The sequence below is a fragment of the Varanus komodoensis genome, unplaced genomic scaffold, assembly GCF_004798865.1.
Source record: "Varanus komodoensis strain SLA01 unplaced genomic scaffold, ASM479886v1 scaffold1, whole genome shotgun sequence".
NCBI classification, from domain to species: Eukaryota; Metazoa; Chordata; class Lepidosauria; order Squamata; family Varanidae; genus Varanus; species Varanus komodoensis.
Window position 1 is genome coordinate 27,073,763 of NW_025335268.1, and position 26,405 is coordinate 27,100,167.

Below are 26,405 nucleotides of genomic sequence, written 5' to 3' on the forward strand. Positions count from 1 at the left end.
GGAGGAGAACTTCAAAGTGCATCAATTCTTTGAAAGTGTGATTTTATACCAGGCCCCACCAGAGGAGCCGAGCGCAGCCTCCCTCCCCACATGCCCCTCGCAAGGCATATTTGGAGAAAAGAGGAAGAGGAAGGCTAGGGATAATGGAGAGTTGTACAAAAGCTTTTGGTTACCTGGAAAACCTTGAAAAGACTAGATCCATTTTGGACTGAGATAGTCACTGGCATGTTCTTCAGAAAGAAGAGTGACAACTAGTTACAGTGGCCACTTCACACATTACTCAGTTTCTACACAGAAACTGCTTCCTATCTGTGGCAAATTGCTGCTCGTGTCTCTGGTTGTGATCTTTACACACACTGCAATCTGTACATGTGTGACACTTTATTTGCCAAATAGAAATGACATGCATGCAATGTTTTAAGCTGTACCCATTGTTTTATATCTTCATCTATTTGAACCCCTGTTGTAAAATGTATAGGAATCTGGTGACATACAGCACAGCCTCTGTTGACTTCACCATCTGATTCTGAGAGTAAACTTTGCTCTTTAGCAGGAACTGCTAACTTTTAAACCTAAGTGCAACCTTTTCTGTCAAAGCTGAAAAGAATGACATCAGGGGAAAACAGACAGAGAAGCAAAACAAAAGAAAAACCTTGATACCTCTTTCGGTTCCCAGTGTGTACTTTGGTGTTTGCTTTGGATAATGGGGCACTGGAGAGCAGTCCGTTTGCCGCCTTTAATGGGAACATGTTTTGATTGTTCCTGTTCGCTGCTCAGAGAGGAATCAGCAGTATCCCCCACTTCATCTGTTTGGCTCTCTTCATCAGAAACACAACCACCTTCTTTCAGCTGAAGCCCCTGGATCAACAGCTGACAGGCCTCTAAGTCAACTTCCCACACTCTTTCAAGAAGCTGGCTCCCACTGCTGAAATAGAAGCCAAGATAAGAGCTCTGTTCAGAGAGAAGGGTTCATAACTGATGTTACGGTCCACTCTTGTTTTGTTTCCGAACAAGACGCAGAGATAGTTCTTATAAAGGTTATACCAGAGCCCCTCTCCCACCCCTCCACCAGTCCAATGGTAACTGCAACCTGACTTATACTAAAATGGCTTGCCAATGGAGACATCCAACTGGTAATGTCTCCATTAGAAAAAACATGAGATTAGGATGTTATTGTCTCCTGCTTACTAGGTTATGGAAAATTTAGCTTGTCCTTCAAATTCTACAGCAATTTCAAAAACGCTATGCCTCATTCATTTATAGTAGGCAATTAGTTGCACACTAGTCCAAAATGGCCCAACATCATTTCATCCTGCCCACACAGTGGCAATGAGTCAAGACTTTATGGGACTTTGATGTGCACAAAGAGCTTCACAAAAGCAAGCTGCCACTCCCACTTCAATGTAGACTGTTGCATGCAAGCATTACTTTTGTCCGTTCCTGCTTGTATGGGGCCAGATATGCACATTGAAGCTCTTTTGTGCACACTGCTCTGGCTGGATCAGGTATGAACCCCCAGTTCTGCGCAGTTCCATCTTGCACCCACAGGAACAGACTGCATCCAGGCTGCACAGAGCAAGCGAGCAGAAGGATTCAGTCATCCTGATTTCAAAGGAATTAGGAAAGTTTAAGAGTGCATGGGACTGCAGCCAGAACTTTATTTCTAGTATAACTTAATTTGAACCGCAATGAACAGAAACTGCTTCAGAAAGTGGAACATAATTATATGACTGCACTTGTTAAAACATCTTATTCTTTGGTGATATACTTTTTCCAGTGCTGATCAACTCCTACTTATAAATCCTTTTCTGAAGTGAGGCATATATAAAACACACACAACAAAAATCATGCAGCATCATTTTGCACGCATGCATGCACATTTGTGTGTGTGTGAGAGAGAAAATGCCCATAATTTAGCTAAGAACCACTGCATTACTACTGCTATTTTATATGGCTCGTCATTAAAGTTGACACATGGGATGCTACACAGAAATGAAAACATTCTGCAGGCATATTCATAGCATATAACCCAGTTCAATAGTCTTAACATTTTGAAATTACAACCCCCCCAACATGGTTTCTGTCCCAGTTTTATAATAAAAGTGTACACAGAATGTTCAACTGCATGCTATATGTTAGATTCCTTACCTTACTCATACATAGGTGGGAACAGAAAAGAACTTTCTCACATTAAACTATACAGCGACACTGGTGAACTTTGACACATGCTTAAATGTATGGAATCATAGAATAGTGGGGTTGGAAGGGGCCAAGAAGGCCATCAAGTCTAACCACCTGCTGGTGCAGGACACCTGTTTACACCATCCCACTCAGATGGCTGTCCAGCTTCTTTTTAAATGTCTCTAGTGTGGGAAAGCCATATGGCAGTTGGTTCCACTGCCATATGACTCTGACAGTAAGGAAACTTTTCCTGATATCTAGCTTGAATCTGGGTTATCACAACTTGAGCTTATTATTCCACGTCGTACATTCTGGCATGAATAAGAAGAGATCCTGACCTTCCTCTTTGTGACAGCCTTTGAGGTAGTTATACATATAATTTAGTTATTAATTCAACTTATATTCCACTTTAATTAGTCCAAAGGATAGTACATATAGAGTGTTATCATGTCCCCTCCTCAGTCTTCTCTTCTTAAGGCTGAACATATCCATGGCTTAGCTTACTTGCTTGAATCGTCTACAGCAGGGTGGGCAAAAAGCAGATTTTCAGATGTTTGGTCTTCAACTTCTTGACATTTGGCCTCACTGGAAGGTGCTTCTGATACTTGAAGTCTAAAACATCTGGAGATCAACCTTCTGTCCACCTATGATCTACAACAACTTAATCTGTTACTACGATGTACATTTTTGCCTAACTCTTTCCAATTTTGAGCAATAATCTTATACAATATGTTATTATTATGACATCTTTACAAATGAGAAATTGAACTTGAGAGTGAATGGGTTTCTTAGTCCCTCCTGATTAATCCTATGTTGAGGTTAGGCCAATCAAGAGATTGACAAGGGTCCTTACCCTAAGGGATAATGATCTCCCTTACCCTCTATTTTCCCGATACTTCAGGCAGCCAACCTATAGAATGCAATATACTGGGGTGGACATGCAGTGGCTAAGAAACTTGTGGAATGGGGTCTGCTGTCAAACTGACAATATAGTACAGCACTGCACAACTTGAATCCCTACAGATGTGTTGGATTGGCCAAGCTGGTTGTAAATTATGGAAGCTGAAGTTCAGCATATCCGGAAGCCGATGATAGTTGGGAAAGGTTGATGTGGTATAGTGGGTAAAATGTTGGACTCAGACTTGGGAGAGGTAAAAAAAAAAAAAAAAAAACTGGCTGATGCTCATAAAGGTGTTACTCAATGCTGATTTGCTAGTAATTTTAACAGGGGAGTATCAACTCTTATGGTTATTGTGTGCCATACACTGTGGCTTGACATGCTCATCGTACTTGTTGATGGACGTTAATCCATCAGAACAGGTATGTGGATGGTATCCAGTGTCAGGTCCACTTAGAACAAAACCACTGGAATGAATAGAAACAAAGGCAGGCTAACACTGCTCATGTGTGAGAGAGATGGGAATGTGGTTAATATGGATATGGACCATGTATAGAACAATTTGCCGTTAGACAAGAATTTAAGACTTGTCTGTTCCTCTATGATTATTCAGGTTCCCTCTACTATATGATTTATTGTTCATATCAAATTTCATACCAAAATATATGTTTTTCATACAGTATTCATTAAAGTTTAAATAGTCTCTTCCCCGCACCAAAATTGAAATTATACTGGAATGGAAAGTGGGGCATCAAAAACTTTTTATTTTACTTCATAACTGGTTTTGATTATATCTAAATTATACAACATGCATTCATCTTGAAAATGGTTTATTTGTCAGAACTTTTAATTGGTTTCTTTTATAATCCTGTAATAAGCATTGTGATATCAATGTATATGAAGGGTGACATACATAAATGGTTATACAAAAGTATGCAGTAGGGGAAAATAGATTAACCCAGCATATTCTTTGGTATAATGAGATTAACTTCTGACTGCAGAGGAGCTGAACAATACTATTGTTATAAATGTATTTCATAAGAGTGGTACAATTAAATATTGATTTTCAGAGGAAAGTTCTAAATTGCTGGGCACATTAGTTGCTGAAACACTGTAGAACTAGTAAAAAGAATGTAATTCCTTAGGTGTATGTTATAGATTTATGGTTACTACAGTCTGACAGTATCTATGGGATTTTTTGCTGTTGAAATTGTAATCTTTATTACTCAGTAAAGGCAAAGGATTACTATGAAATGGCAGTAATTGGAATGTAAACCAAGTATAACATTTATGTGAACAGATTTAAACATTCATATGCTAATGTTACCGTAGACACTCTTTTTTTTTAAACTGTAAGATATCTCTGCTCTTTAGAAGGCCAGATACTGAAGATGAAACTCAAATACTTTGTAACCTAATGAGAAGGAAGGATGCACTGGAGAAGACCCTAACGCTGGGAACAATTGATGGCAAAAGAAGAAGGGGACGGCAAAGGATGAGGTGGCTGGATGGAGTCACTGAAGCAGTTGGTGTGAGCTTGAGTGGACTCCAGGGTATGGTGGAGGACAGGAAGGCCTGGAAGAATGTTGTCCATGGGGTCGCGATGGGTCAGACACGACTTTGCGGCCAGCAACATCTTTCCAACTGGAAATGTTGAAGATCTAGTATTGAGATGTTCTAAGGCTAGACAGTGAAAAAAACTGACAAGAAGAAAACTGATGCATTCAAAATTAGGTGCTGCAGGAGAACTTTGTAAATACTATGGACTGGGAGAAGATTACTAAGTGGGTCCTAGATAAAATCGAGCCAGAACTTTCTCTAGAAGCAAAAAGGGCAAAACTGAGGCCATCATACTTCAGGCACATTGTGAGAAGGCAAAATTCACTGGTGAAGACAATCATACTAGGGAAAAACGAAAGTAGAAGAAGAAGGGGAAGACCAAGAATGAAATGGATCAAATTCAATCTAGAAAGCCACACACAAGTGTACAAGGCCTGTGCATGGCAGTCAAAGAGGTCATTTTGGACGGCAGACACTCATAGGGTTGCAATGAGTTGGAGCCAACCTAATGGCACTTAGCAACAAATTTTATTTTTAAAACAGCATTTGTTTTTCTCTTGTATTACTGGATTCCTGTGCTGCCTAACCTCAACTTCTAATGCTGAGTGAGTAAAAAAGAATCAAGCACTTTGATGTATATGAAACAATCTTATTGGTGTTTAGACAGAAGTATATCTAAATATGCATAGGCTCTTCTGTCTAATACTATAAATGTCAATAGAAACCCCTGAGAAAGTAAGATTAAGATCCGACACACATTTATCTGGGACTGAACTCAGTGCAACTTACTTCAAAATGAACATATAAAAGAGGCTACAGTAAACTACAACAAGCTACAGTCGGGAACATGTTTTTATAAACAATTTCCATTCCTGGATTTCTTCAATTGCAAAAGAGAGTTTTCTGGCACCTTCAAAGAAAGTTCCCCAACCTGTTGCCCTCCAGATGTGTTGCAGCTCATCATATCCAGAAAGCAACACATTCAGGAAGGATGAGCATTAAAAGCCAAGCTGGTTCAGACCAAAGGTCCATCCAGTTCAGAACTCCAGTCACTTGGTGCGAAACCACCTGCCCGCAGGATCCCTCAAGCAGGATGGATACAAGACTTCCTCCTGCCCAGCTCCTCAGCAATTGGTATAGGCAGGCATGGCACCTCTGGTAAAGGAGGCAGCACATAGCCAGCAATGCTAGTAGCCACTGATAGCATCCTCCCTCCTGAATCTGTTCAATCCCCTCTTAAAGCCATCCAGATTGGTGCCAGCAACTTCCATAGTGCAACTATATATTGTATGAAGACTTTCCTTTTTACTGTCGCAAACCTCCCACCAATCAGCTCCATGGGTTCAAGTCGTAAGGGAAAGGGAGAAAAATGTCTCCTCCTCTACTTTCTCCACACTATGCATTATTTTAAACATCTCAATTATGTGTTCCCTTAGTCACCTTTTTTCTAAGCCATTTCTTAGACTTCTAAGGGTGCCTAAGACTTGCACATTTAATATGGTATAAGCTTTTGTGGAGTCAAGTCTGTATCATTTATGCACGGTCAAAAGCACAGAAACATATGGGTCTAAATAGTGAGTGAGAGAAAAATGAAATGCGGAAAATACAGACAGTGACAATTATATTATGGACAGTTGTCATTCACAAAACTTGTGATCACATAAAAATCCTGCAATGTGATACAAACAGCAACATTTTATCCTGATGTAATTTATAATGCTAACTGAAAGAGAATTACCTTGGGAAAACAATTTCTGAATTTTGCTTTCAAAACATGCATTGCACAGGTGATTCTGGAAGGGTGATCATGTCTTCATTCCTTAGTAAACATTAAATATCTCAACAATTAGCATCCTCAGTTTTCTAGCCTATTATAAAAAGCAACTTCTGTGCCTACAAAGTACACAATACAGAAGCACTGAAATCTAAATTGAAATCTAAAAATAGACTGACAAAATTCTTTCTTTCTCTTGCCCTCGAAATAATGAAAAACAAAACAAAACCCTGACATCAATATCTTGAGGGCAGAGCAGGCTCCTTGGATTTTATGTGAGAGTACAGATTATGTAACCGTTCTTTATGTTCTGCAAGGCCATTTGAGAAAATAAAAGGGGAAGAACAATTTTTCTATTGCTGAAAACCAATAATGGATGTTTGATTATGGTTATTAAAAACAACACACCACATAATACTGAGCAATAACAGTCATAAAAAGCATTTGAGCAAGAGTCGGGGATGAGAATTAGGAGGAGGGGATTGTATTCCTTTCATCTGCCAGACATTCATTTCATCTAGGACAAAACTTTAATCACCGCCTGTCATTTTCCTATCAATGTTCAATGTCACTGTGTTATAGTTAAATTATCTCCATGGGAAACACAAAATGACAGGCTGCAGTAGTTGATTGTTTTTCCTTTGATTTCTTTCTAAGGTGACGAAGATAAGCTTGCAGAGTTGACTTGTCAAAGGCAGGAAATTAACTAATTTACAAGGAAATCAGCAAGGCATCTTGTAACAGCTTTCTCTCTAATTGGTTTATTTGATATATACTGTATTTCTTTAAAGGCTATTATCTAATGTATAATGTACAAAATTTATTGCACAGAGAGCTATTTTCCTAATCCTCATAAATATACAGAAAAATATAAATGAGGCTTGCAACAAAATGTTCCAGCCAACCTATGCCTGTTTCCAGGGACACTCCCCCCGCCGCCCGCCCCCCCCGACAAAGCGTGCTTTTTTCATCTCTCAAGCCTGCTACTACTTTGCTGTAGTAAAGGTATGGGTACCTTGTGACCTTCCAGATGTTGTGGCCTACAATTCCCATAAACTTCACTATTGCCTATGCTAGCTAGGGCTGATGAGAGTTGCAGGCCAAAACATTTGGAGGGCCACGAGTTGCCTATCCCTCCTCTTATGCACAGATTTTGGCTATATAAGGATCAGCACTCAAAGACTGGGTTTGCACAACATGAGAACCCACATTAGCTTACGTGCCACAACGTGTTGTTGTGTAATACAAACTGGGACTGGTCCCCACAGGGCAGTTTGCCTGTGAGCAACAAGCCATTCTGACAACTTAAGGCTTGTTCTAGGGGCTTGGTTCACCCACAATGCCTTGGTGCATCAGCCAAACCTGGGTAACAATCCTCATAATGGTTGAAGAGAAGTGGCGAATGAGACTCTAAAAAAAGGCAGCAAAAAGAAAAGAAAAAAAAAACCCCTTGTTGCTCTTGCCAAACTCATCTAGGCCACCTTTAGAGCCAGACAGAACTGCCACTGGCTTGGTGCCCCATCACAAAACTGAGCCCTTTTTGCTCACTGCAAATTTTATTTTTTCTCCTTTACGCTTTCTTTTCCTGGAGATCATCATCCAGTATGACAGCCAGTTTTTACAACCTCTGTTTATGGCTATATATGTCCCTGATCAAACCAAACCAAACCAACACTTACTTCCCTGCCAATACCCTATTTTTAAAGGGAGCTCGCCAAAAATGGGGTGGACATACTTTTGCACTTTTCAAAGAAACCAGAGTCTTACAGAAAAGCGCAGAATATACAAGCCCCCCTTAAAACAGTCTGAGCATCAAAGGAAAATATGATTAACTTGCTGCGAACGAAACGTTAATCTTATCAGCCCCTTTTGGGAGTAAAGCTTTTTACTTTTCTTTGACAACTCCTGTTTTGACAATCATCCAGGAAACGCAAGGTAAAGAAGACCCCAATTCTGAGCCTCTTTGGATCGATGTCCAGCATTGGTCACTGCTGCACTTTGACAACAGGTACCCTCAGGGCAGTGCCCAGCTGAAGATTCCCATTTTCCCACTCTTAGAACTGTGTATCTCTGTGGTCGTGCAGCTATGGCTAAAATTTTTCATTTTCCAAAAGGACAAAAGTATTTGCACATATTGTAGACAAAAATGTGTTTAAATGGTTTTCCAAGCACTGACAGTAACTCCAATATGCCACTTGGGCACTCTGAAGGGGCTGTCACTGGCTGTCAGGACTGAGATTTGGCTGACTGTCAAACTGGAGATCATAATCTCCAGGGGAAAAGAAAGTTTGAAGTTTGTGTGTGTGTGTGTGTGGTGGTGGAGGGGAGGAATCCACAGCAAATACAAGAGGTCTTGCAATGGTGTTTGTGCATGAAGAAAGAGAGCAAACTGGTGGTCTGGCTGCAGAGTCCCCAGGAGAGCCTTCAGAAGACTGAGGAGGAGAGAGACAGTGAATAAGCAACACGCCATGCTTATTGCCAGGGTGGATTTAGGGTGGCATGTGAAAGTGCTCACATAGGTACTGCGTTTACTAGGCATGTTTCCCACATAAAAGCTTGCGAAACAGATACATTTTGACAACAAAATGATTTACTTAATTTGTAGGAGATAGGATACTGGTCGAAGAGTTAGGAGATCATTTTTACAACTAAGTTTTACAAGAGTTGCATTGACAGTCCTTTTTCAGTTCTACTGAACCTCAAAAGGCTCTATTTCACATGGTCGGATTCTGGCATTGGAGACATACAGAATAATGTCAAAGGGGCCAGATTCATCATCAGAGAACACTGCAATCTGCTTTATAGTTGAAGTTCAGAAGCTGCTTGGTTTGTGGTTCCTAGTGTTGTTGCTGTGACTAGGTGATTGTCCCCAACAGTCACTTACTGAAAGCCACAAGCCCTGGGATGCTCTGACTGGGTGCCACTACTTCTGGGCTGGAGACATTCTGTACATCAGTTCTGAGCAATCTCTTCTTCAGATTTTGCAGGATTAGAATATATCACTTGTTCATCCTCTGGAAAAGTGGGTTGGATAACCGCCATTCCCATCCTTATTTCACCTTTAATTCATAACTGCTGCACTCCCATTCAGAACTACTGTGCTGTGGAAGCAAGACTGAGCATTTCTCACATGAAAAGGGGATACGTCAGCTGTTCCTCCTCAGTGCTTTGGATGTTCTCAGTGACAAAAGAAAAAATATACCTGGACTTCACAAATGAGAATAAACTTGTTTCCCCAAACATTATGTCTTAAGCAATCAGCATTTTCTGAGAAGTAAGAAAAGAGAAAAGAGAAAAAAGCTCACTTTTGCAACCTGAATAAAGCTAACCTTGGACCAGACTGAATGGTACACTGTTAAGTTAGAACTGGGTGGCTGTGCTACTTTGTTACTTCATACACCTCAAGGACAATGAGTCCAAAACTCTGACCTACTTCTTGTATTGATAAAAAGGCTTGTATGGTTGCCAAGAATGTATAAGCAGTATGGATTTTCTAGCTCTGAGATGCTTGCATGTTCCTTCCTTATTTTCCAGATAATCGATGATGCTGGTCAAGTATTCATGAATTTGAGACACTGGGATAACACACATCAAAAACTGCCTTAAAAAATGGGGAATGTGTATCTGGGGGAGGCTTTTGCAGAAAAGCCTTTTGAGGGAGCTGTGGAGAGATGGGACCATCCATCTGCCTCCCTGAGTGGCAAAGCAAACAGCCGGAAGTTAGCAACATCTCAGGATGTGGGAAGACAGAGAGACCTTGAGGAAGGAAATCTCACGACGGCCTTTCCCTGGGTCGCCAGTGGTTGATCCCTCACAGACGTGGGAGCCCTCTGCCCTACAAATGAACACTTGGGGCTGTCAGCTTCTCGCCTACGATGTTTGGGTGCAGACCTGTTTCCTGGGAGTGAATGGAATACTTCAAAATTCCCAAAGGCTGGACTAACTAGCCTAGTCCCATTCCCTCCTGTTTTGAAAGCCCCACAACGCCTGACATAGGTGGGAGGTGTGGAAGGGGTCAAAGGCAAGAGGATGCCCCTTTCTAACGCTGTCAGCCAACATTCCACGGCTCCTGGGGTGGATACAGGGTCCCTGCTGGGCTGGAGCAGCAGACCTCAGAGCCTGCGGAGCAGAAAGTGAGCCAGGGCATTCACTCTCTTGTTCTCAAAGCCAAGAATGTGCCTTGCCATGAATAGAATATTACACTCCAGGCACGCAAGACAAAATACCACACTAATTTCATTACTTGGACATTTCTTTGATGAGTGAGAGCTCCCCATATGTACTATGGCCTAATTGTTGCTCCAAAACAATCCTGTGTTGTTACGGAAATTCTCCTTCCCAGATGCAAATGGCTACTAAGATACAGCAGAATGCAAAAAATGTCAGTTTCTGCACAGCCTTGGAATCCACCCATTCTCTTAGCCAAGGCTTTGCATATCATTACCCTTTCCAGAACAGGCCAAGTCCTAACCACCTCCACCCCACTGTATCAGACTGGATTTGCAGCTTGGCTTCCTTCGGAATGAAACTCCACCAGAGTGTAGAAGAAATCAGTCCCATCTTGCCAGCTTTTCTTTTACATTTTTGTTGCTTGGGTGGGTGAGATGCAAACCTGTCCTAAGGTTCTTGCTACAGGGGCAGGGAGATCTCCCCAGGGCCAAGGCATGTGGGTTTGGAAACTGCTCCGCAGGACTTAATGGCTACTGGGGCTTGCTCACAGCCTTGCCATGACAAGACCAGGTACACGGCATCATGGCACCATAGTCACATGGTACCATGTCTTGAGCATGGAACCCAAGGAGCAATTATGGCTGGCTTCTGATGAATCAACAAAGTTGTGGCTAAAGTTTAAACCCAAATATTGGTCATGGCCTAATGCTTGCCAACCACAATTGTCATGTATCTTTTAGTTTATTCACAAGCTTTCAACCAAAATGATTTTCCATCTGGTCCAAGACAGTCAGGGGGCAGGCAAGGCCTGACATCTGAAGAAAGGGTTTGCCTATAAATAATTTAAAAGTCAAACCGGGAAGTTCCTCATTTAGTCAAATGTATATCAAACTAATTAAATTACACTTGTCTCCTTGAAGCCCAAGTGATATAAGGAACCACCATATGTTGAGATACTTAAATGGACTATCTAACCCACTACTGTCAAATTTGATGGTGCTCCCTAGGGGCCCAAGCAGATGTCTTTTCTAATTTTGCTACCTAGGATCCATTAGCAGGGGATCCCAGACCTCAAATCGGAGGTCTCAGATGTTCAGACAACCCAGCCATTTAGCCACAGACCTTTCAATCATATGGAGATATACAAAATTAAGGAAAAGCTCTCCTACAACCATGCTAGGTGGCACACTTTTATGGCTTATAAGGTATGCATGTATACACACACAGTTTCAAATCTGAACAGTTTTGTTCTATACTAAACAAATGACAAGCACTGAATTAAATAAAGATAAAGCTGAACAGAAATAATGAAGACAAATCGTGAGGAAATCAGTTAAAAGAGAAAGGATTTATATTCATTTGCAGAGCTACAGGGTACTGCATCACTGTCAGTCTTTGGACGCAATGCCAACGTATATTGCAGTTTTGGAGCATAGTTGTGCACATATTCACCTCGTCTTTCTAAACAGAACATTTAAGCAAGGCTCCACTGTGCACTGACGCTACTTACCATCCTTCAAAGTAATTCATCTCTTAAATAATTGTAAGATTTCTATCTGGGAATTAAGAAGAGCAGATAAATATACCCCTCCCCTCTGCCTCCTCCCTTATTTCTTCTTTTTATTTTTGCAATGAATGGAAGCCACACCATAATCTTTTTGAAATTTGGGGTAGGGTACGGCCACATTAAATTTCTTCAGCTCGAAAAGATTATATTTGTGTCAACTGATACAAATAAAAAGAAGTTTGGAGCCTGAGGCAACTGAGATAAGGGATTTAGCACTGATCACCATGTGGTCTGTGAGATATAATAGAATGAATGCTTTACGAGCATATAGTGGATACTGATTTCTGTTTTGCATCTAATACTCTCAGTGCTGTCACTGAAATGGTTCAGATGCAATTATTATTATTATTATTATTATTATTGTGCTTATTATTAAATTGGTTTTATAATGTTGGTTGTGAGCAACTGTAAGAGGGGGTTTTTGGGAGGGGGGAATAAATATTATCATCAGTTAAGATTTTTACCCATACTGTCCTAATGGCTTGTGATGGGCAACAGTTAGGTCAGGATTTTAGGCTGGCGACAGGTAAAATGAAGGAGAAGAGGAAATGACAGAATGAAATAACTAGAAAGAAACTGAATATGGAGATTTATTAACCTAACCTCCATGTGCATACAAGCATGTATGAACTGAATGCCAAGCATGAAGATCTGTTTTCATGACTGGGCATTTAAAAATAGGTATGTCCCCCCATTGCAAACTTGAAGGGCTGGATCCCATGGAACTCTCCTGTGGATGGAAGGGCCTTGTCCATCAGCAGAAGGATTTTGATCCAGAGGGCTTGATTCTTCTGCAGCAACCTATGTTCCCACAAAATCTGCTCTGGAGAGGTAGTGCTGGAGACTGCAGAAGGATGGGGAAACAAAGTGGTTTCCCCATTTCCACCACTGAGAACCAAGAAAATAATGGAAGCTCTCCCAGCACAGCCCAACCCTCTATCTATAAAACTTGGATTGGGCTGCTCCATTTCACAGTATGGTACTACAGTGCAATGGAACCCTGGGAATACACACACACACACAAGAGGGAGGGAGGGAGGGAGACTGAGAGAGAGACTGTGGGGGGTGGAAGAGAAAGAGAGCAAGGAATAGAAAGAACATAGCATAGTGGTTAGAGTGTTGGACTTAGACTTGGGAGATCGAGGTTCTAGTCTCCACTTGAAGCTTACCAGCAACTTTGAGCCAGTCACTTACTTTGAGCTCAGTCTTACTGACTTTACAGGAATGTTGTAAAGATAAAATAGAGAGCTGTAAGCTGAGGGGAAATGGTGTGATATAAATATAATAATAAATAAAAGGTATACATATCTTAATGACAGTATTGGTCAAAATCTTCCTTTCATTTCCCCTCTACAAGTGTCAGTCTCCTTCCTCTCTTAATAACACTTTCGTGGATGTATCTTCCACTGCCATGCTGGTAGAATTCTTCCACTGCAAGCTCTGTTTGAGAGTCTTCATCCTTCCATTAGAGTTGATGTAACTGGCTACAAGCACAGTTCCATCAACAAAATAACTCTGAACCAAGTGGTGATTCCTACAAACTAAATGCTACCCAACAGCCCAGCATTGTTCCCTGTCAGAAGCTCAACAGTGGAGCATCCTCTGCACTCCATATTCTCAGTCCAAGCATGACTTGGCCCTCTCTGTGGATGTGCAGGCGGCACTGCTGGCTGGCAGTGCCTTTCACCAGCTTAGGTTGGTTTGCAGATCTTGCCTCAGTGATATAAGTTCTAGTTTTGTCCAGATGACACTACTGCACTGCACTACAGGTGGTGGCCTTCTAAAATGGGTCGGAAATATCATCCAGGACAGAATGGAGCCGCTAGAGGCTAAGGCTCAACCACGCCAGCCATCACATCAACCTCAGAGCCAGCCTGCACCAGATTTCATGTCCCTCTGGCCACCGCTGCTCTAACCTGCGCTCCCAGCCCACTTCCCGGTCCATGATACGAACTGGGGAAATGGAAGGAAGTCCCCTGTTGGCCAGCAGAACAGTGTCCAATGGACAAAAGGAGGCCTTTTTTGTAGGCTGGCAGTAAAGGCAGAAGCCTTGGGCACTGCCCATTGGATGCCAGGTGGTGCCAGTTCAGGGCAGTTCAGGGCCTTAGGTTTTTTAAAATTATTATTCAGTTGTCTGTTGTTATACATTTTCTTTTGTTTATTGTGTTTATAACATAGTACCAATTTTACAACAATATCTATTTTTACTGTTTTAAGCTGATTCTTTAGGATGGTTCATGGCGACTTTGGGGAGCAAGGGGAAGCCCTCATTAATGTGGTCATGGGACACTGGGGGAGTAACAGAGCAGCAGAGCAGAAGAGGGGTCAGATATGTAACTACTGGTTCCATCTTCTGGTTCTTCTGCAGGATTCCAGGCAACTGAATCCACCTGCCCTCAGGCCTGGTGCTGCTCCTGCTTCTGAAATGCCAGGTCAGCCCAGAATAAAATCTCTCGACAGGGCTGACCTGGCTTGTCTTACAGAGATCTGGGTGGGGGAGAAGGGAGATGTTATATTCTCCCAGTTGTGCCCAACCAGGTATTTGGTGCAGCACCAGCCTCATCTTGGGAGTCGGGGAAGGGGATGGTGGTCATAGCCTATAGGAATACACTTTCTCTCTTGATGCTTCCTGTCCAAGAAGATGGGACTTCATGTTGGGCAAGCAAGACAGCTTATGGATTCTGTTAGAGTACTGCCCACCCAGCTTCACTTCAGGCTCCCGGCCAGATGGAGGTGGTCTCATGCATCCAGGGTGCAGTAGGTGAGGTGCATATTGCAAGCGTCCAGGAGATATTTGCATATTCAAGCCACTTATTCAATCCTAAAATAGCCCATGGGTTGTGGTGGTTTGTTAACCATGCAAATAAACTACCCTTGCTGGGTTGACATGACCCAACAAGCTACTGTCAGGACCTGACTTTGTAAAATGGCCATCCATATGGACCACCAAGCCCTGGGGCTTATCTTGGCTTACCATGACATGGGAACCAGTAAAGAGTCTCTTTAACTCTTGCCCCAAGTTTTTTAAACTTCAATACTTGAAATGTGTCAATTTTCAGTTTAGTAAAAGTTGGCTTTTACTAAGCTGCAGGGCTTTAAAACAGCTACTTTTAGTTTTCTAATTTTATTTTTAGGCATTCTTTTGTTTCAATTATAGTTATAAGCCATCTTTTCCTTACCCAGAGAATCAGCATATAAATTTATTAAATAATTATTCAAGTTTTTAAAATAGAGCATAGAAAGTGACTAAAACAAGAAATCAAATAATCTGTTAGCACAAATTAATGGCTAATGGATAGCTAACTTACTGAGTTTAGAATCTATTTTTCTTTGTAGATTTTTAATCACCACTACTGCAATTTTTAATTCTGATGAGCATAACATATTCAAGCACGTAATTTATGTGTATCAGATGTGTCACATGTATGTTGTAGGAGCTGATAATTGCCATTAGCACCTTTGATTCATCTTGCTTAGAGTGGCAAAGCATATGAATAATATTCACACATAGCAGATTACCTTGAAATGTGGGTTAAGCTATATTCGATGCATGAAAAATTGCAGCTAACAAATATCTCTCTCAAGATGTATAAATGAATGAATGAATGAAAAGTGCTAAATCTATTGCAAATTTTATTTTTAAGTGATGGACAGCTATATATTCAGATGTTTAAACAGCAGTGCTATCCTGTTCATCAGGTACTTAAGACATACAGCTAAGTTTGTTGGTTATTCGTTGGTTTTTAAATTATACAAAAGTAATTAAATTTAAAAGACAGGTACAAAAGATTTTACATATGAACAAGATGATAAAACAAGAGTGGTATGTTTTCAAGATTTTTGAAGTACAAAGGTATAAAGTATAAAAGCAAATAGATTTGATAAACAACTATTTAACCAAAGGGTAAATCTTAAAGCTTAAATCTTGTTACAGTTTTCCTTAATTTTCAGTTTTATTTATTTCTTTGACTTATACCCCATCCTTCTCCCAGAGAAATGGCACTCAAGGCCAGTTCCCAGTTAGAGAAATGACAGTTCCCAGTTAGAGAAATGAGAAATGCTGGAAATTCTATCACTAGCTAAACATGCATAGGATTGCACCTTAAACCCCTTTGGTGTGAGCTTACTGAAGTGGAAGCTGAAGCAGAATGCAGAGTTCCAACTAAAATCTAAAAGTACCTCTAGCCCTCATCCACAGCTGCCCACTGTCAATGACAGCACTAGAGCAGTGAGTGTCTACCATCAAGGGAATAAGAAAAGGGTTCTCATACAGAGTGGTGGACCTGCAACAGCGAAGTGTAATGTAGGAGCTGGAAATGCCACAGCAAATGAAGCACAAGGAGAAAATCCTGATGGAAGGGGAAATGAGGAGAAAACTCCCTGGAAAGTGTTAGTTAGGAATAGATGAACTAGAAGACTCTCAGCACCAATGGAAGCAATGGAACTATGGAACCGCATTCAGTTACTTGAGGATGAGCCTGGAGGGCAGTCTGCTTTGCAAGAACTGCAAATCATCACACTGTGCAAGAGGCGGAAGGTCAACCAACTGGTGGCAATGATCCCAAGGCCTCAGTTGTCGGAGACTCCCTGCGGCATGGGATGGAAGCACACATGCGTTGTGAAGACTGATGGACTCATCAGGTATGCTGTCCCCCTGGATGGCGAGTTAGTGATGCAACTGAAAGACTGTCAAACTCATAATGCTGACTAACACGTGTCCTGTCATTCATACACATGGGAGAACAAGTGACACTGCCAAGCAGAGTTTTCTTTCAATCCTTCCAGTTCTTAGAAGAGGAGCAGACAGGGAAATAAAAATTCTCCAAGTGAATGCCTGGCTGTGAAGAGACTGCCAGTGCGAGAGATTTGGATTCCAGGACCACATCCATACTTCCTGGAAGATGGACTGCTGGCAAGGGATGGATTGCACCTTACATGGACTGGAAAGAATGTGTTTTGTTACAGCATGAAGAAGTTTATTGGGAGGGGCTTATACTGAATACTACAGAGAAGAGAGAAGTATACCAGACAAAGTCAAATGCACCTCAACAGAGAGAGCAGCTCTACTAGTGCCCAATAATAGTCCTTCCAAAAATGTAGGAATGAAGCTAAAGTAAAAAGCAGGTGGTTTTCAATGTCTATATACTAATGCCTGGAGTGTGGGAAACAAGCAGCATGTACTTGAACTCTTAATGCAAGAGGGTGAATATGACCTGATGGTGGGACTGGGACTGGAATTTAACAACTGTAGGATGTAACTTGTTCAAGAAGAACAAAAGGAACAGAAAAGGAGGCAGAGTCATACTGTATGTTAAATACACATAGTTCTGCTCAGAAATAAAGGAGGATGAGCTTAGTAGCCCCATTGAGAGCACCATTTAAAATAAATGGAGCAATGAATAAAAGGAGCACAGAAGTTCGAGTCTATTACTGTCCACCCAGTCAAAGAGAAGACAAGGATGAAACTTTTGAAAAGCAAATTGCTGGTGTTTCAAGGAGGCATGATGTTGTCATTATGGCAACTTCCATTTCCCTGATATCTATTGCTTGCAAATTCCTCCTATAGAAAATGGAGGAATGAATTAGAGGAACAGCTATGGAAGGACCTCCTTGACTTGATTCTAACCAACAGGGAAGACCTAGCGGACAAAGTAGCAACAATGGGAACTCTGGGGGAAAGTGACCATGCCATACTTGAATTCTTGATTCTAAAGGAAGCAAAAGCAAAGTTTAGCCAAAATCATACCCTAGATTTTAGGAAAACCAAATTTAACAAATTCAAAACAACTAAAAGTAAAGTCCCATGGCAAGTGACTATAATGGGTAGGAACTTTTAAGAAAGGAAAATTATAAATGCACAACTACAAACAATTCCAACAAGGAAAAGAGGTAGACGACAAGAGAAGAAGCCCGTGTGGTTTCACAAAAAGCTTAGAGATGAGCTGAAATCAAAAAAGAACATGTATAGGAAGTGCAAGGAAGGCCAAGTTACAAAAGGAGAGTACAAGCAGGTAGCACAGAATTGCAGGGATGGCATCAGGAAGGCTAAAGCTAGAAATAAACTGAGGGAAACTATAAGCAAAAAAAAAAAAGCTTTCTTCAGCTTATGTCTATAGTAAAAGACAGAAGAAAGCAAAGGGGATTCATCTCTCCCACATGGATGGCAAAATGATAGCAAAGAAAAGGCAGAAGTGCTCAATTCCCGCTTTGGCTCTGCCTTCTCCCAAAAGAAGATCTATAACCTTCCTGACGAAGGGCAAATTTGCTGAAGGAGCAGGCAGCTCAAGATTGATAATCAAATGGTCAAGGATCATCTAATTGGATTGAAGGAGTCCAAATCTCCAGAACCCAATGAACTCCATCCTAGTGTCATAAAGGAGCTGGTGGAAGGACTCTCAAAACCACTGTCTATTGTCTTTCAGAAAGCATGGAGGATAGCGAAAGTGCCACATGACTGGAGAAGGTCTACTGTTGTCCCCATCTTCAAGAAAGAAAGAAAAAAAAGAACCTGGAAATTACAAACTAGTCAGTCTGACATGAACCCCTAGGAAAATTTTGGAGCAGATTATAAAGCAGTTGGTCTGCAAGCAACTTGAAAACAATGCAGTGATTACCAGAAACCAACATGGGTTTCACAAGAACAATCCTGCCAGACTAATATGATTTGGGTAACCTCCCTGGCGGACGGTGGGGTTTCTGAGAACATAATATATCTTGATTTCAGCCATTTTTTGGCCAATTGCTCTATGCTATCCTGATGAGCAAGCTAGCAAAAAGTGAGCTAGATGGAACAACCTCCAGGTGGATCCACAGTTGGCTACAGAATCGGACTCAAAAAGTGCTTCTCAATGGCACCTTCTCAAACTGGGGAGAGGTGACAAGTGGGGTAACACAGAGTTCAGTCCTGGGCCCAGGGATCTTCATTTGGAGCACTGTGTCCAGTTCTGGACACCATAGTTTAGGAAAGATGCAGACAAGCTAGAAAGGGTTCAGAGGAGGGCAATGAGGATGGAGGGCAACAGGGACTGGAAACAAAGCCCTGTGAAGAAAGACTGAAAGAACTGGGCATGGCTAGCCTGGAGAAAAGGAGCCTGAGGGGAGCTATGAGTACTTGAAATGTTGCCACAAAGAGAAAGGCCAGGATCTCTTCTCAATTACCCCAGAGTTTAGGATACAGAATAACGGGCTCAAGTTACAAGAAGCCAGATTCTGACTAGATATCAAGAAAAGTTTCCTAACTGTTAGAGCAGTATGACAATGAAACCAATTACCCAGGGAGGTTGTTAGTTCTCCCACACTAGAGGCATTCAAAATGCAACTGGACAGCCGTATGAGAGGGATGGCTTAATTTGGAGACCTGCAATGAGCAGCGGGTTGGACTCAATGACTCTCTTGGCCCCGTCCAGTTCTATTATTATATGATTCTGTGTTGATCTATTTAAAGCATAAGCACCCACACACACTGCCAAGAAGAATTTTTTCTCCTTCCGAGATGCTGCATTTTTTCAGGACCTTAATACTACCCTTATACACATATAAAGTACCAGCTATGTAGGCAGCCCTAGTTAGACATCCTGTACCTACCTGGATTAGTATTACATATTTGGCATAATATGCCATATCTCGCATAGACAAACCAGAATAGTTTGCCTCTCAAAGATGTGTGAGCACTTACCTGTTTACTAAAGAAGCAGTTTTATTGTAGAGTCTGGCTCCTTCCAAAATATAAACTGCAGCATCCAATATTTTTTTGAAAATGTAAATACTTAGAATAGATTATCCTGTTATAAAAGCCACACAATACCAAGTGTTAAGCCTTTTAAAAGGCAACTAAAGCCTTGAGGGAAGCAACGGAGCTCTTCAAAGCTAGAAGATTAAACATTAATCTTGGCAGCAAAGAAAAAAGCGGGGAGGGGGAGTGGTGTACTGAATAAGGATTAAACAATAACATTGTTTTCTCCGTTTCTATATTTGGAGTTGGAATATGAAGATGATAATTCTTCATGATCTCCAGGGTTCTTCAGAATGAACTGGGGAATTACTTAATGATATGATACAACCAACAAGCCATGGAAAAGTTCGACTGAAATAGAAAGTAGACCTGCAGGATTTTCAAGTACTTCAAATTATGTAGATATGACTCCAATTTAGCTCCTTCCCAAAGAGTAGCTCAGGCAATGAGAGCCCATGCGACATACTGGTTAGAGGGCTGAACTGGGATAACTTCGGGCCACTCACAGACTCTGCCTCACACCTTGAGTCCCTTGCAAGAGGAAGCAAGGAGGAGTATAAGTGTAGTGCAACAAAAACAAGGACCATAGATATAACTATTTAATGTTTCACTGTGGGGCTTTGTTGGCCAACAGAGACTTTATGAACCGGCAAACAGCATTGCCCTAGTCCTGAAGCACAGCTGCTCTGACCTTTCCAATGTCAGAACTGACACTGTCCTGAACCAACAGCACTGGACACTATGGCCACAACCTGGCAGGCCCACAGTCCATAAAAAGGAGACTGAGGCTGAAACACTTCCATCCGAGGGCCAAATTCCATTTCAGAAGTTCTCAGGGGCTGCAATCCAGTGGATGGAGGAGCCCAAGGCAAAGAGATGAGGCTGAAACACCAACAATACCAGCACATTTTAGCTTAAAGCTCTTACTGCCATCTTTACAAGAGACACTTCAACCTTTCAGAATAAGGGAGAAGCGGCAGAAAAGCTCAAACTGCACCCACCAAATAGCTGGGAGCAGAACGGCAGGGCCAAGGAGGAGAGCATGCCCTGGGGGCTGGACAGGGATTCCAGAAGTGCCAGACTACATAAGCAGCACTAGGTAAGTCAGCCATTCAAACAGACTGATGGAGTGATGTGAACCTGAACCTTTTCCCTACAGCTATGCAGCTTCTTAACCAGACAGAAGGGCCACTTCTGAACAATTAAAATATTCTTAAAATCTCCCCCAGTGTAAAGGGAAGTGATGAAAACTGAAGATAAGGAAATAAGGGGGAAAGGAGAGGGTAAAAGCACCAAATAGACCTGCAGCATTCTTTGATGTCCAGAAAGGAACAGAAAGCTGGTAACACACCCTGCTGCCTTACACATGGCCACAAGTTTTGATCCATAATCTCTACATCTAGACCAACTCAAGAAGAGTAGCTGAAGCAAATTCAACAGGGTGGTTGTCCTCCTATAAACCTACAGATCCCTTCAAGAAGATCTATCTCATACTCTGGAAATTATGACCTCACAAAATCTGGAGCCTACTGACCTTTCATCAAAATTTTGAAAAATGAAGTTTTCTTTTATCAAGTTCAAAAATGATACCATTAATACAGTCATCTTATAAGCCATAATGTCCCCAAGCTGTTAAGATCATTAGAGGTCTAAGTCAGTTCCTTGAATTACATTCAGACAATCAAAGCAGATACTACACACATTGGAATATAATTACTGTATTAATTAGTAACATAATCAGAATAGCACATGTTCTGAATATTTTGAAGATGCTAAGATGCCTTTACCTTTGCAGTTTTTCTTCCAGCACTTCCATATATTTGAGAGTATTTTTCTTCAACTTGTTCTCTGTAAAACAAAATGCAGTGTTCTTTTAATTAAGAAAATATGCATCTTACAGAAATTACTCTGAAGAGATTTTTTGTCCATTTTGGCATTGGAGAAGAGCAACAATTTCATTGGTCTTTCTTCCTTTCTGGTTCCAGTTTGTTTATTTGTTTAGTCACAAAGTCGTCCAACCCATCACAACCCCATGGACAGCATTCCTCCAGGCTCTCCTGTCCTCCTCCATCCCTCGGAGTCCACTCAAGCCCACACTCCATCTAGCCACCTCATCCTCTGCCATCCCCTTCTCCTTCTGCTGTCCTAAAGTTAAACAAATGTAGTCATGTGGACTTCAGTGATTGTGCACACTTGGTCTGAGAGAGAGACAGAGAGAGAGACTGAGAGACAGACAGAGAACAAAGAAAGCAGCCCTCCCCACCACCCCAACAGGTAGGTGCAGCCACTCCTTGCACTGAACACCTTATGCCGTGACCCTCCCAAGTCCCTTTCCAAAAAGGGTGTTTGTAGCCAGGCAGCACCTGTCACTTAGCCTTGGGTCTGCAGTGCATTTCTTTGGCGTACTGAAGTCTCCTTACGGTGGGAGGCACTGTGCCTTCACATGAAGACATATCTACCATGATCTCCCCTTTGGCCAGCCCCCTCTGTCTGGATCTCCTGTTCCAAGAAGGGCAAGGACTGACAGGATGAGTGTTCAGTGACATTCCTGCCAGTACTTCATCAGGCCACAACAACCAAAACAGCCAGCACAAGATCAGGCACGTGGTGGCACCAGTCACCCCAACTGGTGCTGTACTAACAGTGCTATGCTTGCATGAAGACTCATGATTTTTTCCTCAAAGTGCAATGTCAAAAGGTCTCAAGCGTTCTTTAAGAGTCCAAGGATCCATCCTTTGGACAAAGTATTAACCGCACAAACCATCGGGAAAAGCCCAGCTGAACAGATACTCCAGGATGCAATGGAGACAGAAAGCCCCACTTTTTGCTGCAATAACCCCAGTTTTGTGTTCTAGCATGTGTTTGGCCCTCTTCCCTTAAACTCTTCTGCCATGTACACTCTAGCCAAGACTGAGCCTGTTTCACTGTCTGCCACTCCCCAGTATGCCAAGGAGCAGAGTGAGATCAAGTCAGTGGCCCATTATATCCAACCTTTGCACAAGACTAGGGCCTTGACTATCTCACCATTCCCATCAAGAGCACTGGCAAATCCACTGGAAACCATCAGCCTCCTGGGGAGGAGTTGCGGGGAGGGGTCAAATGAGCTTAATTCTTCTAAACATTTATTTCCCTGTCTTTCACAGGCCAGAAATTACAAACACATAGCAAGAATACAATCACATCCTTGAATCACAAGATATTCTTATATAGAAGTAATAACCAATTTGTCAGCCTATACTTATGTGTCAGATGCAAACACTTTCCTTTAAACATGCTCTGATAATTGGTAGCTTCATGCTCCTGCCTTTATTGCTGTTCATCCTGATCCCATTATTATATGGCCTTGGAACATGACACATTCCAACTCAAGAGTTTCTCTCATCCTGATATAAAATGTCAATACATATTAATAATTGGAGGGGAAGGGAGAGAAACTCTTTCACACTTACTTTGTTTCCAACAAATAGCACTATGTATTATGTTACATAAATGATAAGCCCTAGCTCCAGTTTTTCCTGCTGCGCTAGCTAGATTTTAATTGGATATTATCTGATACAGTAATTCTTACTTTTCACAGTTGTATCCTATTCCCTACGTGCAATTTTACAATGCCCTTGAAGCATATAGCTTAATAAATCAGCAAAGTTCAATGACAAAAAAGTAACAGGTAAAATACCACCACTTGGCAAAAGTAGGTTAGTGATAAACTCTCTGGGAAACACAGGTAGGACATATATACCTCTCTAGTAAACATTTTAACTAGATTAAAAGAACTAGGAATATCACATGATGCTCTCTACTTACAAAGAATATGTGTTGCTTCCCTTAATTTCCAGTAAATGCAACTGAGAAGTTTCATTTAAAACTTCTCCAATATCCCACTAGTTTTACTTTCCTAGCACCTTGGACAAAATAAATAAATAAATAAATCCTGCTCTAGATTTTTCTGAGCAGAAGACTTAATTGAATGCAAACCCATACCAACTTTTTAGGGAAAAGAAAGTTCTAGAGCCCAACCCACCTAAATCAAAAAGTATAAAGGTAGTAGGATATGAATTAGAGGGAATTATGCAACTGCATTTTGCAATTGTGTCAAAGGCTTTATTTCCAAATAAAAATCATGCTGGTTTTTTTCTGTTTCTATCACCCCAGGTATATATTTCACATAATACATGTATTAGCTCTGAAGGGAGTAATCCATTTAAATATGATTAATATTGATGAAAGAAGAAATCTTAGTGCATTTGATGAAATAAAAAATTTGCCCCACAAAATCATAATTAGGGAGCAGAGAGTGGTGTATTTGCTCTTGTTTTGTCCGCAACATTTATTTTTGTTGCTTTAATGGAGAAAACCAAACAGCTTAGCATCAAAGGTTACAGTGAAAAAATATTGTGAGAGAACAGGTCATGGTTAATATGCATAATGTTGCTGCATATAAAATTAAATTTATGCATGATATGCCTTTACTATTTGTTTGCATTGACTTTTATAGTGTTCATAACTTCTGGAAACAATACTGCAATTCTGAGAGTAGCTTCAGTCTATAAGGAAAAAAGACAGCCAGACCAGGTCATGGTCACTTCTTTATTGGGTGGTAGCTCTTGCCCACAGGAAACCTTATGGACATTCTAGCATATACACAATCTCCTTCAGTTATCCATCCATCCATCCATCCATCCTTTGCATTTGTACATCACCCCACAGCCAGAGGCTCTCTGCGTGGCTCACAGTGGAATAAGATGAATGAGCACCACCAGCCAGATGTGCAGAAGACTGAACTTATTCATCATGTCCTGGCTGAGTAAGAAGACATGCTTGCAATGAGACCATGGTGCTGGCAGAACAGAGAATGCTAGCGCATCTAACATAGCGGTTGGGCAGAAGTGGGCAGTGCTGCTCTGTTGTAAAGTAAACATGAGAACATTTGATATGGTAGGTCAGAACTGCAGTTCAGCAACAGGATCCACAAGGAAGGCTGTTCAGATTGCCAACAGCTGCTAGGCAAGTTAAGATGATTCAAGGGACAAATAATGATAAAGCCCCAAAACTCTTCCAGATCAGAATGGTAAGGTGCCCTGGGATTAATCTGACCCTGATCATGTTTGGGCTTCTAAGCCCCAAGAGGAGGAAGGGGTCAAAACAACACTGGATCCACTTCCCCGGATACTTCAAATGAGTATTCAGTCAGGTTCCTTATTCTGTACATTTCCTCCTGTGAAAGGAAGCCCACAGCATACTGCCAAGCATTGCAAAGAGCTCAAGATGAAGATTGCAGAGGAAGACCAAAAAGAGTTCAAAAAATCATCAGACAAAAAAAAATCTAATCCACTCTTCTATAATAGTATTAACAATATGATAAATGTTATCTCATCCTCTGCACCAGCTTTTCTAACCTGGCACCTTTGCCATCCAAAAGATGCCAGGTTGAGGAAGCCTGCTCTAAATTCAAGGTTCCTTTAGGATTGGCAAGCCATCTAAGTGATCAGCAAAAAAGGAGTTCATGTCAAACCAACAAAGTAGTTAGATACAATAGGATTTTGTAGGATTTTGGATTTTGGCAGGTGGATTTTGATGCTTTGGTGCAGCTGCTCCTACTGCTGGAAACACATGTTGCTCTTCAATTTAAAATGTGGTTTGCCTCTTCAATTATCATAGCTGAAGTGTACACTTTCATAACTTACTAAAGGCAGCCTTTTCATGCAATACCTGCACAATTATTCTGCGTGTATGTCTGAAGCAAAGACATTGTTGTACCAACCATGTTTGTGGAATAAGGAGAGTGCTATTTTGGCTTAAATCCTGGATTATACCATTACACATGGATAAGTACACAACAGTCTTCCTGTTAAAGAAAAGTCACAGTCAGAAATATCCCCTCCAGAAATTCACTCAACTGCCAGAGTCCCATGCCAAGTTCTCCTTTTCCCCTCTTGAGATGTGAACTACTGTTCAGTGGTGGGCTACTCTTGTTTGTACATTTGGGGTAATTCCAGGCTTCACGGGCATTTCATCCTCAAGAACAGCATGCAATTTTGTGCTGCAATAATACTCAACCAGAAGATCTTAATTCGTTTCTGAGTCACATCAGGAGTGATGGTGCCATTAAGAAATATGTGAAGGAAACCAGTCATCCTTCTCTTTTCAAATCCTAACTCATCATGCAGATACTGCAGAACATGAGCCCAATAGTAGCGTAACTGATAAAGGAGAGGCTGTCACTGTCAACTAGAGAAAGAACCTGACACATGTGTGTCCTTGCCCAAGGATAGAAAAAGGTGACAAAAACATTTTCCCTTGACAGTATTTGAAACAAGGAGAATTATCTTTCAGAGATGTACCTGAAGGTTAGAAGTAATATGAATTGCAAAAAAGTACATCTCTGAAAAGTCATAAGGAAAGTGGTATTATAGCTGTTATTTGTTGGAATCAGGAAAAGAAATCCTCAAGATAATGTCAAACCAGTGATTGAATCATGGGTGGTCAGAGGAGGCCCATTTAGCCCTTCACATTTGTGATGCCC

The 26,405-nt window shown here is 41.3% G+C and overlaps 1 protein-coding gene across 1 annotated transcript in view; it reads right to left on the minus strand.

Moving 5' to 3' along the window:
* DISC1 (DISC1 scaffold protein) overlaps positions 1–26,405 on the minus strand; it is a 158,292-nt gene that overhangs the window by 24,368 nt on the left and 107,519 nt on the right. Inside the window, exons 10-11 of the mRNA XM_044451511.1 lie at positions 21,670–21,730; positions 661–925 (exon numbers count right to left, since the gene is read on the minus strand). Coding sequence (XP_044307446.1) covers positions 661–925; positions 21,670–21,730 — 326 coding nt within the window. The remainder of the gene's footprint in view (positions 1–660; positions 926–21,669; positions 21,731–26,405) is intronic.